Here is a 14914-nt window from a genome sequence, read left to right as displayed (position 1 = left end):
CAGCAGCATCTGGTCTCCCATTAAGTTGATTAAGTTGATATAATACTGTTTAGGCCTATATTTACTTTTCAACAGTGACTGACCCATACTTACAAGACTCTGTCTGATGAAAGTCACAGTGTTTTTAATGAATTTCGAATAAAAAAATTGTTTTAATGGAGAGTTTTGGCATCTCTACCTCTTATGGACTCCACTAGGATTTAAGGCAGCACCTCTTCTCATGTTGTTGGAGCACCCCTTTTTTTCTTCACATACTTACAAGACAAAATTTTGGTTCCAAGGTTCCAGAGAATGGATAGAAGTCATGTCAGGAAACACTGTTATCCCAGTGTTGGATATACTCCTGTTAATGCATAACAAGACTGTATTATATTACTTCATAACACAATAATAACCTATTTGCTCTACCTTACCGAGGTCTTGCTATCCATTATGTATGTTGTATCATATGGTTTCTATGTTTTGTATGTACAATATACACTGAGTGTACAAAACATTAGGAAAATCTTTCTAATATTGAGTTGCTGGGGCATTGACTACAAGGTGTCGAAAGTATTCCACATGGATGCTGGTCCATGTTGACTCCAATGCTTCCCACAGTTGTGTCAAGTTGGCTGGATGTCCTTTGGGTGGTGGACCATTCTTGATATACACAGGGAACTGTTAAGCATGAAAAACCTAGCAGCAGTTCTTGACACACTCAAACTAGTGCGCCTGGCACCTACTACCATACTCCGTTCAAAGGAACTTAAATATTTTGTCTTGTCCATTCACCCTCTGAATGGCACACATACTGTACACAATCCATGTCTCAATTGTCTCAAGGCTTAAAAATCGTTCTTTAACCTGTCTTCTCCCCTTCATCTACACTGATTGAAGTGGACTTAACAGGTGACATCAATAAGGGATCATAGCTTTCACCTGGTTTCACCTGGTCAGTCTATGTCCTGGAAAGAGCAGGTGTTCATAATGTTTTATACATACAGTGTATACACTGGGAACAATAAAGATTTACTGAACTGAAATGAACTATTGTGAGGTCAAAGTGTCAACATGTACATTGTAGCAGAGTATAAGAAAGTATGTGAATGAATAAACCAGACAGGTAGCATTATCTAGAGTGGAACAAGCCCTCTATGCAGAGAGAGATAGGATGCATCCCAAATGGCAGCCTATTCCCTTTATAGTGCGCTACTTCTGACCAGAGCCTTGGTCCTGGTCAAAAGTAGTTCACTATAAAGGGAATACAAAGTAGTGGACTATAATAGGAATAGGGTGCCATTTGTGACACAGGCATAGTATAGTACGGTATGGTCTCTGGTATCTCTTAAAGTTCAGAAGGCCTCTCACAGATAACGCAGCTTAGGAAGGTTGTTGAAAGTCCTTCGAGCGATGTGCACCAGGCTCCGTATGTTCTTAATGAAGCTGCGAAACAAAAATGTATATGAGGTCACATACAGCACACATCTGACATACAGAACACACTTGATTTCAGCCAGTCCCTTTACAATATATTCAAAACATGGTCTCAGTAGGATAAGTCAAAATAGTGACATTTAATCATTTTAGTTATACTGTATGTCACCCAAGCTGACATATTAGTTATACGTCACTTACAATGACATATTACTAAACGTCACATACATCACTTGCAAATCTAGAACACCATCTTGAAGACAGATCAGCCCATACAAGAAAGCAGACTAAACTCTGCTATGAGGATCCATGTTCTACCCCTGGGGGGAAACACACTCACATTTCATTGAGGTCGAGAAGATTGTTGAATGCAAGGGTCTCTATAGTTTCCAAGGCAACACTTTGACCGATTTCTCTAAAAGACGCACCAAGCAAAAACTGGTTATTTTGAACAATTCATAACCAAAAGGGGTGTGGTCAAAAAGCAATTGAATTGATATGGATCAACCCCAGATTGATATTTGATACTCACATATGCTGGACTCTTCTCAGGCCATCAAAGGTGTGGCTGGCTATAGTGCTCATAGTCAGATGCTTCAGGACGCTGAGAAGTGTGGGAACAGTCAGAAAGACAATATTATACAAAATGGTACTTTTAAACTATTTTACAGACCATCGAAAAGGAACCAAACTTTAATTCAATACATTAGTATGTGTTTACATTTACTAAGTCAAATAAGACATTTTGTTAATAGTCAAGGAAGTGTGTTCTTGAAAGAATTCCCTGTCTGAAGTTGTCCTGGTAACAACACATTGTTCAAGGTCTTCCACACAGCCACACACATATCTGTTGTGCTCTTCAGTAAACACACACGCTCACATACACACGCATATACACACACACACATTCACACGAGCAAGGTCGCACGCGCACACGCACACACACACAGACACACAGACACACAGACACACACACACAGACACACACACACACACCAAAAACAAGCCCTAAATCCAGTGCCTTGCAAAGGTATTCATCCTCCTTGGCGTTTTTACTGTTTTGTTGCATTACAACCTGTAATTTAAATGGATTTTTATTTGGATTTCATGTAATGGACATACACAAAATAGTACAAATTGGTGAAGCGAAAAAAATTACTTGTTTCATAAAATTCTAATAAATAAAAAACAGAAAAGTGGTGTGTGTATATGTATTCACCCCCTTTGCTATGAAGCCCCTAAATAAGATCTGGTGCAACCAATTACCTTCAGAAGTCACATAATTAGTTAAATAAAGTCCACCTGTGTGCAATCTAAGTGCCACATGATCTGTCACATGATCTCAGTAGAAATACACCTCTTCTGAAAGTCCCCAGAGTCTGCAACACCACTAAGCAAGGGGCACCACCAAGCAAGCAGCACCATGAAGACCATGGAGCTCTCCTTACAGGTCAGGGACAAAGTTGTGGAGAAGTACAGATCAGGGTCGGGTTATAAAAAAATATCAGAAACTTCGAACATCCCACGGAGCACCATTAAATCCATTATTACAAAATGGAAAGAATATGGCACCGCAACAAAACTGCCAAGAGAGGGCCGCCCACCAAAACTCACAGACCAGACAAGGAGAGCATTAATCAGAGAGGCAACAAAGAGACCAAAGATAACCCTGAAGGAGCTGCAAAGCTCCACAGCAGAGATTGGAGTATCTGTCCATAGGACCACTTTAAGCCGTACACGCCCCCAGAGCTGGGCTTTAAGGAAGAGTGGCCAGAAAAAAGCAATTTCTTAAAGAAAAAAATGAGCAAACACGTTTGGTGTTTGCCAAAAGGCATGTGGGAGACTCCCCAAACATATGGAAGAAGGTACTCTGGTCAGATGAGACAAAATGCTGCTTTTTGGCCATCAAGGAAAATGCTATGTCTGTCGCAAACCCAACACCTCCCATCACCCCGAGAAAACCATCCCCACAGTGAAGCATGGTGGTGGCAGCATCATGCTGTGGTGATGTTTTTCATCGGCAGCGACTGGGAAACTGGTCAAAATTGAAGGCATGTTGGATGGCGCTAAATTCTTGAGGGAAACCTGTTTCTATCTTCCAGAGATTTGAGACTGGGATGGAGGTTCACCTTCCAGCAGGACAAGGACCCTAAGCATACTGCTAAAGCAACACTTGAGTGGTTTAAGGGGAAACATTTAAATGTGTTGGAATGGCCTAGTAAAAGCCCAGACCATAATCCATTTGAGAATCTGTGGTATGACTTAAAGATTGATGTACACCAGCGGAACCCATCCAACTTGAAGGAGCTGGGGCAGTTTTTCCTTGAAAAATGGGCAAAAATCCCAGTGGCTAGACGTGCCAAGCTTATAGAGACATACCCCAAGAGACTTGCAGCTCTAATTGCTGCAAAAAGTGGCTCTACAAAGTATTGACTTTGGGGGGATAAATAGTTATGCACACTCAAGTTTTCTGTTTTCTTGTCTTATTTCTTGTTTGTTTCACATTAAAAAATATTTTGCATCTTCAAAGTGGTAGGCATGTTGTGAAAATCAAATGATACAAACCCCCCACAAAACTAATTTTCTTTGCAACTCTGCCTAGAAGGCCAGCATCCCGGAGTCGCCTCTTCGCTGTTGACGTTGAGACTGGTGTTTTGCGGGTACCATTTAATGAAGCTGCCAGTTGAGGACTTGTGAGGTGTCTGTTTCTCTAACTAGACACTCTAATGTACTTGTCCTATTGCGCAGTTGTGCAGCGGGGCCTCTCACTCCTCTTTCTATTCTGGTTAGAGCCCGTTTGCACTGTTCTGTGAAGGGAGTAGTACACAGCGTTGTACAACATCTTCAGTTTCTTGGCAATTTCTCACATGGAATAGTCTTAATTTCTCAGAACAAGAATAGACTGATGAGTTTCAGAAGAAATGTATTTGTTTCTGGCCATTTTGAGCCTGTAATCGAACCCACAAATGCTGATGCTCCAGTTACTCAACTAGTCTAATGAAGGTGTCATGTACTGTCATGTTGTGTCTTGTCTCTGTCCTTTCCCTTCACCCTGTCTCCCTCTGCTGGTCGTTGTTAGGTTACCTTTTCTCCCCCTCTTTCCCCCAGCTGTGCCTTGTCTCCTCCTAACCACCTCGTCACCCCTTTTCCCACCTGTTCCCTTTTTCCCTCTGATTAGGTCCCTATATCTCTCTCTGTTTCTGCTCCTGTCTTTGTCGGATTCTTGTTTGTTTGTGTTTCTCATGCCTGAACCAGACTATCGTCGTGTTTGCTGCAACCTTGTCCTGTCCTGTCGGAATCTGCCAGTTCATCTAACCTTGTCCTGTCCTGTTGGAATCTGCCTGTCCATCTGAGCCTACATGTGTTTCGTCATTAAAGAAACCCTGTTTTGTGAATTCGCTTTTGGGTCCTCATTCACGCACCTAACAGAAGAATCCGACCAAGAATGGACCCAGCGACTTCGGATCCTCTCCACTCAGCCGTCGGGATCCAGGGAGCGATGCTAGGCAGACACGAGCAGGAAGTGTCTGCTGCTCGACATGCCGTTGAGACCCTGGCCACCCAAGTCTCCAACCTCACAGAACAGGTTCACCATCTCCGCCTCGATCCACCGGCCACTTCCAGGGCTTTCGAATCTCCGGAGCCCAGAATCAATAACCCGCCGTGTTACTCTGGGGAGCCCACTGAATGCCGCTCGTTCCTCACCCAGTGTGATATTGTGTTTTCTCTCCAGCCCAACACTTACTCCAGGAGCACTGCTCGTGTCGCCTACGTCATATCTCTCCTTATTGGACGGGCTCGTGAGTGGGGCACGGCAATCTGGGAGGCAAGGGCTGAGTGTACTAACCAGTATCAGGACTTTAAGGAGGAGATGATACGGGTTTTTGATCGATCTGTTTTTGGGGAGGAGGCTTCCAGGGCCCTGTCTTCCCTATGTCAAGGCAATCGATCCATAACAGACTACTCTATTGAGTTTCGCACTCTTGCTGTCTCCAGTGGCTGGAACGAGCCGGCCTTGCTCGCTCGTCTTCTGGAGGGTCTCCGCGCAGAGGTAAAGGATGAGATTCTCTCCCGGGAGGTTCCTTCCAGCGTGGATTCCTTGATTGAACTCGCTATTCGCATTGAGCGACGGGTTGATCTTCGTCACCGAGCTCGTGGAAAGGAGCTCGCGCTCTCCGTCGCTCCCCTCTCCGCATCACTACCATCTTCCTCTGCCGGCTCGGGTGCTGAGCCCATGCAGCTGGGAGGTATCCGCATCTCGACTAAGGAGAGGGAACGGAGAATCACCAACCGCCTCTGTCTCTATTGCGGTTCCGCTGGTCATTTTGTCACTTCATGTCCAGTAAAAGGCCAGAGCTCGTCAGTAAGCGGAGGGCTACTGGTGAGCGCTACTACTCCTGTCTCTCCTTCAAGATCCTGCACTACCTTGTCGGTCCATCTACGCTGGACCGGTTCGTCAGCTTCCTGCAGTGCCTTAATAGACTCTGGGGCGGAGGGCTGTTTTATGGACGAGACCTGGGCTCGGGAACATGACATTCCTCTCAGACAGTTAAAGGAGCCCACGGCCTTGTTCGCCCTGGATGGTAGTCCTCTCCCCAGGATTCAGCGTGAGACGCTACCTTTAACCCTCACTGTTTCTGGTAATCATAGTGAAACCATTTCTTTTTTAATTTTTCGTTCACCTTTTACACCTGTTGTTTTGGGCCATCCCTGGCTAGTTTGTCATAATCCTTCCATTAATTGGTCTAGTAATTCTATCCTCTCCTGGAACGTCTCTTGTCATGTGAAATGTTTAATGTCTGCTATCCCTCCTGTTTCCTCTGTCTCTTCTTCACAGGAGGAGCCTGGTGATTTGACAGGGGTGCCGGAGGAATATCACGATCTGCGCACGGTGTTCAGTCGGTCCAGGGCCACCTCTCTTCCTCCACACCGGTCGTATGATTGTAGTATTGATCTCCTTCCGGGAACCACCCCCCCCCGGGGTAGACTATACTCTCTGTCGGCTCCCGAACGTAAGGCTCTCGAAGATTATTTGTCTGTAGCTCTTGACGCCGGTACCATAGTCCCCTCCTCCTCTCCCGCCGGAGCGGGGGTTTTTTTTGTCAAGAAGAAGGACGGGTCTCTGCGCCCCTGCATAGATTATCGAGGGCTGAATGACATAACAGTGAAGAATCGTTATCCGCTTCCTCTTATGTCTTCAGCCTTCGAGATCCTGCAGGGAGCCAGGTTTTTCACTAAGTTGGACCTTCGTAACGCTTACCATCTCGTGCGCATCAGGGAGGGGGACGAGTGGAAGACGGCGTTTAACACTCCGTTAGGGCACTTTGAATACCGGGTCCTTCCTTTCGGCCTCGCTAACGCTCCAGCTGTCTTTCAGGCATTAGTCAATGATGTCCTGAGAGACATGCTGAACATCTTTGTTTTCGTTTACCTTGACGATATCCTGATTTTTTCACCGTCACTCCAGATTCATGTTCAGCACGTTCGACGTGTCCTCCAGCGCCTTTTAGAGAATTGTCTTTTTGTGAAGGCTGAGAAGTGCACTTTTCATGCCTCCTCCGTCACATTTCTCGGTTCTGTTATTTCCGCTGAAGGCATTAAGATGGATCCCGCTAAGGTCCAAGCTGTCATTGATTGGCCCGTCCCTAAGTCACGCGTCGAGCTGCAGCGCTTTCTCGGCTTCGCAAACTTCTATCGTCGTTTCATCCGTAATTTCGGTCAGGTGGCAGCTCCTCTCACAGCCCTTACTTCTGTCAAGACGTGCTTTAAGTGGTCCGTTTCCGCCCAGGGAGCTTTTGATCTCCTCAAGAATCGTTTTACATCCGCTCCTATCCTTGTTACACCTGACGTCTCTAGACAGTTCGTTGTCGAGGTTGACGCGTCAGAGGTGGGCGTGGGAGCCATTCTTTCTCAGCGCTCCCTCTCTGACGACAAGGTCCACCCATGCGCGTATTTTTCTCATCGCCTGTCGCCGTCGGAACGTAACTATGATGTGGGTAACCGCGAACTGCTCGCCATCCGGTTAGCCCTAGGCGAATGGCGACAGTGGTTGGAGGGGGCGACCGTTCCTTTTGTCGTTTGGACTGACCATAGGAACCTTGAGTACATCCGTTCTGCCAAACGACTTAATGCGCGTCAGGCGCGTTGGGCGCTGTTTTTCGCTCGTTTCGAGTTCGTGATTTCTTATCGTCCGGGCTCTAAGAACACCAAGCCTGATGCTTTGTCTCGTCTCTTCAGTTCTTCAGTAGCCTCCACTGACCCCGAGGGGATTCTCCCTGAGGGGCGTGTTGTCGGGTTGACTGTCTGGGGAATTGAGAGGCAGGTAAAACAAGCGCTCACTCACACTCCGTCGCCGCGCGCTTGTCCTAGGAACCTTCTTTTCGTTCCCGTTCCTACTCGTCTGGCCGTTCTTCAGTGGGCTCACTCTGCCAAGTTAGCCGGCCACCCTGGCGTTCGGGGTACGCTTGCTTCCATTCGCCAGCGTTTTTGGTGGCCCACCCGGGAGCATGACACGCGTCGTTTCGTGGCTGCTTGTTCGGTCTGCGCGCAGACTAAGTCCGGTAACTCTCCTCCTGCCGGCCGTCTCAGGCCGCTTCCTATTCCCTCTCGACCGTGGTCTCACATCGCCTTAGATTTTGTCACCGGACTGCCTTCGTCAGCGGGGAAGACTGTTATTCTTACGGTTGTCGATAGGTTCTCTAAGGCGGCTCATTTCATTCCCCTTGCTAAGCTTCCTTCTGCTAAAGAGACGGCACAAATCATCATCGAGAATGTTTTCAGAATTCATGGCCTTCCGTCAGACGTCGTTTCGGACAGAGGTCCGCAATTCACGTCTCAATTTTGGAGGGAGTTTTGCCGTTTGATTGGGGCTTCCGTCAGTCTCTCTTCCGGCTTTCACCCCCAGTCTAACGGTCAAGCAGAACGGGCCAATCAGACTATTGGTCGCATCTTACGCAGTCTTTCTTTTCGCAACCCTGCGTCTTGGTCAGAACAGCTCCCCTGGGCAGAATACGCCCACAACTCGCTTCCTTCGTCTGCGACCGGGCTATCTCCTTTTCAGAGTAGCCTCGGGTACCAGCCTCCGCTGTTCTCATCTCAGTTCGCCGAGTCCAGCGTCCCCTCCGCTCAGGCTTTTGTCCAACGTTGCGAGCGCACCTGGAAGAGGGTCAGGTCTGCACTTTGCCGTTATAGGACGCAGACTGTGAGGGCTGCTAATAAGCGTAGAACTAAGAGTCCTAGATATTGTCGCGGTCAGAGAGTTTGGCTCTCCACTCAGAACCTTCCCCTTAAGACGGCTTCTCGCAAGTTGACCCCGCGGTTCATTGGTCCGTTCCGTATTTCTCGGGTCATTAATCCTGTCGCAGTTCGACTTCTTCTTCCGCGATACCTTCGTCGCGTCCACCCGGTCTTCCATGTCTCCTGCATCAAGCCCGTCCTTCGCGCCCCCGCTCGTCTTCCCCCCCCCCCCCCATCCTTGTCGAGGGCGCACCCATCTACAGGGTCCGTAGAATTTTGGACATGCGTCCTCGGGGCCGTGGTCACCAGTACCTCGTAGATTGGGAGGGGTACGGTCCTGAGGAGAGGAGTTGGGTTCCCTCTCGGGACGTGCTGGACCGTGCGCTGATCGAGGATTTCCTCCGTTGCCGCCAGGTTTCCTCCTCGAGTGCGCCAGGAGGCGCTCGGTGAGTGGGGGGGTACTGTCATGTACTGTCATGTTGTGTCTTGTCTCTGTCCTTTCCCTTCACCCTGTCTCCCTCTGCTGGTCGTTGTTAGGTTACCTTTTCTCCCCCTCTTTCCCCCAGCTGTGCCTTGTCTCCTCCTAACCACCTCGTCACCCCTTTTCCCACCTGTTCCCTTTTTCCCTCTGATTAGGTCCCTATATCTCTCTCTGTTTCTGCTCCTGTCTTTGTCGGATTCTTGTTTGTTTGTGTTTCTCATGCCTGAACCAGACTATCGTCGTGTTTGCTGCAACCTTGTCCTGTCCTGTCGGAATCTGCCAGTTCATCTAACCTTGTCCTGTCCTGTTGGAATCTGCCTGTCCATCTGAGCCTACATGTGTTTCGTCATTAAAGAAACCCTGTTTTGTGAATTCGCTTTTGGGTCCTCATTCACGCACCTAACAGAAGGCCAGTTTTATTGCTTCTTTAATCAGGACAACAGTTTTCAGCTGGGCTAACATAATTGCAAAGGGGTTTCTAATGATCAATTAGCTTTTTAAAATGATAAACTTGGATTAGCTAACATAACGTGCCATTGGAACACAGGAGTGCTGGTTGCTGATAATGGGCCTCTGTACGCCTATGTAGATATTCCATTAAAAATCTGCCGTTCCCAGCTACAATAGTCATTTACAACATTAACAATGTCTACACTGTATTTCTGATCAATTTGATGATATTTTATTGGACAAAAAAATTGAATTTTTTCCAAACATAGACATTTTTAAGTGACCTCAAACTTTTGAACGGTAGTGTACATTATTTGAACTATATTTACTGTATAGCTAATGAAGATTACCATAACTATTGCAACAAAGAAACAATCTTAGGGAAGGTTTTCACTCATAGAAACTGCACATGTAATAATCTGTTTGTGATGCGTGCAGGACAGCAGAAATGTGATCTGGAGGTAGAGGTCATGGGTTAGACAGCATAACTATAGCACACATGACTATACCAGACACAAAACAAAATAGTCTATGTATTATTTCCTGGGTTTGGTTCTCCAATAGTCCCGTCATCACAGCTTATATTGAAAAATGAGTTACATGACAGAATTGTTTTACCATTACTGTTACCGTATACAGTATATGATGGAGTGAGGAGTTAAAAGAGTGTGTTGCTTCAAAATAGGTCACTGATCTCTGAAATTCAAGAAACTCTGAGGCAAGGTGGAATCCCTGGACGTGCGAACGAAGTCGAATTTCATATCCCTCCATCGTTCCCGTAGTCGGACATCGATTTGGATGGTCAAAGCCATGAGGGAATCGAGATCAGGCAAGTGTCAAAACCAGGAGGACAAGAAAAGAGAGATGGGGGGAAAAGCAAGAGCTGATACAGAAACGCTGGTTGACTTGACAGACATGATGAACTGGCAACAGACAAACAGAGAACACCGGTATAAATGCACAGGGGATAATGGGGAAGATGGGCGACACCTGGAGGGGGGTGGAGACAATCACAAAGACAGGTGAAACAGATCAAGGTGTGACTCAGAGATTATTTTCAAAGTAACAGGTCAATATAAGAAAATGTTTTGCAGATAAGGTTAAACTTTCAATAACTACATAAATACACTATTCAACGGTTTATGATACATCTCCAATAACTCCAAAGTTTTATATTAAAAAAGCTAATTATATAAAAAATCGGATTTATTTTAAGGTCTTTGTCCATAAATTCTAATCTATAGTCAAACGGACATTAGTATGAACAGTGTAAAATCTAATGCAATATGGGACTGCTAATCATCTAGTCGAACAGAAGTGTCAAGACGTTGCATTAGTTAATGTGACGACTGTTGCTCATCGAATGATTAAAGGTTTCTAATTGCGTGACTAACTGAATCAAGCAATTATTAACTCATTAACCTGGGGCACCATGGGAAAATTCATTTTATTGAGGATATATTTCCCAAATTAACTCAAAGAATATCAGAATATCGATTTTACAACAGCCACTAATTAACCAGTTACCTCTACAATCTCGTTCTGAACGTCGTATAATCCGAGAATCTGCACGGACCCGGGTCTCACCAATGAGTTCGTACCACACCAATCTTAGTTGAAAATGTATTTACTAGAAAGCTACAATTATGATAAAAGATAAACATACACAAAAACACATTCTAGGCTATTGATTAGAACTTAGTATAACGGGCCAACACACTATGGCGCGTTACCCAAAATGGGGATTTAAAAGAGAAAGTACACGGGAGAAATATAAATTTGGGTGTATTTGTCAGCTATGCTTATTTTAACCCTAGCCTTGCCCCAAACTGCCGCTCTTATGGGTCAGAATATAATGATGTAATTACGTCTCAGATGGAAAACTCAGCGTGGGTCGTTTAGGCTTCTCAATGACGCACTTCTCCGGCGCAACTCTCTGGTTGTCCTCACGATGTCAGTGTTCTTTTGGCTTAGTGGTCTGTATCCTCGCCCTTGCTCTGGAAGGGGTCTTCTGAGGACAGACAGCTCTGTAGCTCAGAGCTCACAGCATAGGAATGAAACAGTGTAGATACCACGATTTGATGGAAAGTGGAGGCTAGGTGGTCCGGCTTGAATTCACCGGCTTAGACACAGCTACTCATCCGTAGCTTGGATAGAAAAAAGATTTCTTTGTTCAACCATGTGTTGCGTTTTGGGTTCGTTTACTTTTTAGACCTTGGCTGCAGGTTGGGTCACTTAGTCTGATATGTTAATTATTCACTCACATGTCTTATACCCTCAGGTCAGAAGTGGGCGTAATCGCCTTTAGGGCAATTCTCACATTTCATCCTTACCAAAACAGTTACAAAGTTTTCGTAATAACGTAATCTATTAACCTTTAATAACAAAACAAAAATGACATAGGGTTTCATATTCCATCTATCGTCATGACCACCATTGTGGCTGATGGAAACCATTGTTCCAAAGTCCCTTTATTTCATGTTTAATGTTCTGAGGTTGGTTCTCTATAGTGTGAGGACACAGGTATGTTGTCTGTGGCCTAAGATTTACCATGGTCGTGATGGGTCATAAAACCCCCACATCTTCAAACCCCTAGATCTCTCCTCCTCTGTTGGGGTTGAGAGATAATCTGCGGCGGCATTTTGAGGAGTTGGCACGGCAGCGCAACAGGGACGAGATGCAGCTCCAAAAATGTATTGGGGGGGGCACACGGGGAGTGTGGCTAAGTCAGGTAGGAGACCTGAGCCAACTCCCCGTGCTTACCGTGGAGAGAGGTGGACCGGGCAGGCACCGCGTTATGCCGTGAGGCGCACGGTGTCCCCAGTGCGCAGGCATAGCCCGGTGCACTACATCGCAGCGCCTCGTATCGGCCGGGCTAGAGTGGGCATCAAGCCAGGTGCTATGAAGCCGGCTCAGCGCATCTGGTCTCCAGTGTGTCTCCTCGGCCCGGGGTATATGGCACCAGCCCTACGCACGGTGTCCCCGGTTCGCCAGCACACCCCAGTGCGGTCTGTTCCACCCCGCCGCACTGGCCGGGCTATGGGGAGTATCCAGCCAGGAAAGGTTTGCAGGCTCGGTGCTCGAGACCTCCAGTGCGCCTCCACGGTCCGATCCATTCGGAGCCACCTCCACGCACCAGGCCTCCGGTAGCAGCCCCACGCATCAGGCTGTCTCTCCGTCTCCTTCCTCCAGTTGCTCCCGCCTGTCCAGTGCTGCCAGAGTCTCCCTCCTGTCCAGCGCTGCCAGAGTCTCCCGTCTGTCGTGAGCTGCCAGAGCCGCCCGTCTGTCCTGAGCTACCAGAGCCGCCCGTCAGTAAGGAGCTGCCAGAGCCGCCCGTCAGTCAGGAGCTGCCAGAGCCGCCTTTCACTCCTGTGCTGCCGGAATCGCCCTTCACTCCGGAGCTGCCTGAGTCTCCCGCCTGTCCGGTGCTGCCGGAATCTCCCGTCCATTCGGGACCCGAGTCCGAGGTCGGCGGCGAGGGTCGCCGCTCCCAAGGCGCCACTTAAGTGGGCCGAGACTATGGTGGAGTGGGGTCCACGTCCCGCGCCAAAGCCGCCACTGCGGACAGACGCCCACCCAGACCCTCCCCTATAGGTTCAGGTTTTGCGGCCGGAGTCCGCACCTTTGGCGGGGGGGTACTGTCACGTTCTGACCTTAGTTCCTTTATTATGTCTTTGTTTTAGTTTGGTCAGGGCGTGAGTTGGGGTGGGTAGTCTATGTTCCTTTTTCTATGTTGTGTTTTTGTGTTTGGCCTGGCATGGTTCTCAATCAGAGGCAGGTGTCGTTCGTTGTCTCTGATTGAGAATCATACTTAGGTAGCCTTTTCCCACCTGTGTTTTGTGGGTGATTATTTCCTGTTTAGTGTTTTTTCCATTCACCTTACGAGACTGTTCGTTTGTCGTTTATTGTTTTGTTCAGTGTTCAGTTATTTTATAAAATATATGAACACTTACCACGCTGCACTTTGGTCCTCACCTTCTTCCACCACAGACAATCGTTACAATTAGTGTGTCAGAGTGTTTGGACAATCTCTCGATTTACAAAAGCCACATTGACAGGCCTCCTCATTAAGCCAAGCTCCTACAGATGTCCAAACACCAGCTAATGTAACCACCAGCTAATGTAACCTCATACGAGGCCCATCGTGACAGCAGAATAAGAAATGGAGGACAGAGCCACTCAAATGGAATGGCTGATTAGTTCACTTTAATGTAACTGTGGTTTGGAAGATATAAACAGACGACCCCCCCTTTGTAGGCCCGCGGATCAATTTCCCAAAATTGTTGTATATATTATTTTATTCAGAACTCAGTTGGGGTCTCAACAGTTGGTTAGAATTTGAGAAAGTGATGTCAGGGACATGAAAACCAAATTCATTTCATATGTGATCACAAGTGTTTCACATGTGAAGTTAATGTGATAAAGTGACAACATGTAAAAAAAAAAAGAAACGTGATAACATGAAACTACACATGTGAAAACATTTGACATCGTGAAATAAATGTGACAACATGGGGATGCAAAATTTCAACATGAGATACCATGAAACTACACATATGACAATATTTGAAAGTTTCTTACATGTAAAACTGCGAAATCGATTTTCATATTTGAATATTTACCATATGTAAAAATGCAATTCCACATGTGAGAGTTAGTTTCTTACATGTTAGTTTCTTACATGTGGAACTGCAAATGTGATTTTCACATGTTTTGATTTTCACATGTGAACTTGCAATTCCACATGTGAAGTGAAAACATGTTAACATGTGATCTCTAAATGTAATACATGTGAACATCTGACCTCACATGTGTCTCTTTTGTTTTCACATAATTTCACATTGTGAAATTGCAAAAGTTTTTTTTTTGCAAGGGAAATAATTAAATGGCATGTTTTTTTTTTAGATAAATGGTAAATGGTATGGCTATTTTGAACTGTTCAGCTAAAATAGTGTAAAAAGCTTTAATCAATGACGACATAGTACTGACTTTTCAGTATGACCATAGCGGGATTTGATATCACAACCTCTGGAGTTAGGGGTACACTTATATGTCTGCTGCAGTTCTGAAAGCAGCACTCGAGACAAAAGTGATCCCCGACAATTGCGTACTACGTCACATACAGTGTATGTCCAGATATGTGCACCATGTCATTGCTCTCTCTTTCACTCTGCTGTGTGTATATCTTGGTAGCTGTCACTCAAATGGCGAGCGGCTGAAGCTGATTGATTGAACTCTAATTGCTAGGAGGCTGGTTCACGAGGGTGAACATTTTGGGAAAATGATGCATCACACCTTTCAGAAAAACAGTCACTTTCAAACTAGGGATTT

The 14914-nt window shown here is 46.3% G+C and overlaps 1 protein-coding gene across 1 annotated transcript in view; it reads right to left on the bottom strand.

The window, feature by feature from the left end:
* The window catches only part of LOC139376864 (luteinizing hormone/choriogonadotropin receptor), a 30608-nt gene that overhangs the window by 11066 nt on the left and 4628 nt on the right, over positions 1 to 14914 (bottom strand). Inside the window, exons 2-5 of the mRNA XM_071119826.1 lie at positions 1949 to 2020; positions 1757 to 1831; positions 1351 to 1425; positions 260 to 343 (exon numbers count right to left, since the gene is read on the bottom strand). Coding sequence (XP_070975927.1) covers positions 260 to 343; positions 1351 to 1425; positions 1757 to 1831; positions 1949 to 2020 — 306 coding nt within the window. The remainder of the gene's footprint in view (positions 1 to 259; positions 344 to 1350; positions 1426 to 1756; positions 1832 to 1948; positions 2021 to 14914) is intronic.

Source organism: Oncorhynchus clarkii, chromosome 20 (genome assembly GCF_045791955.1).
Source record: "Oncorhynchus clarkii lewisi isolate Uvic-CL-2024 chromosome 20, UVic_Ocla_1.0, whole genome shotgun sequence".
NCBI classification, from domain to species: domain Eukaryota; kingdom Metazoa; phylum Chordata; class Actinopteri; order Salmoniformes; family Salmonidae; genus Oncorhynchus; species Oncorhynchus clarkii.
The sequence above is the reverse complement of the archived record's forward strand: the minus strand, read 5'-3'. Positions and strand labels throughout refer to the sequence as shown.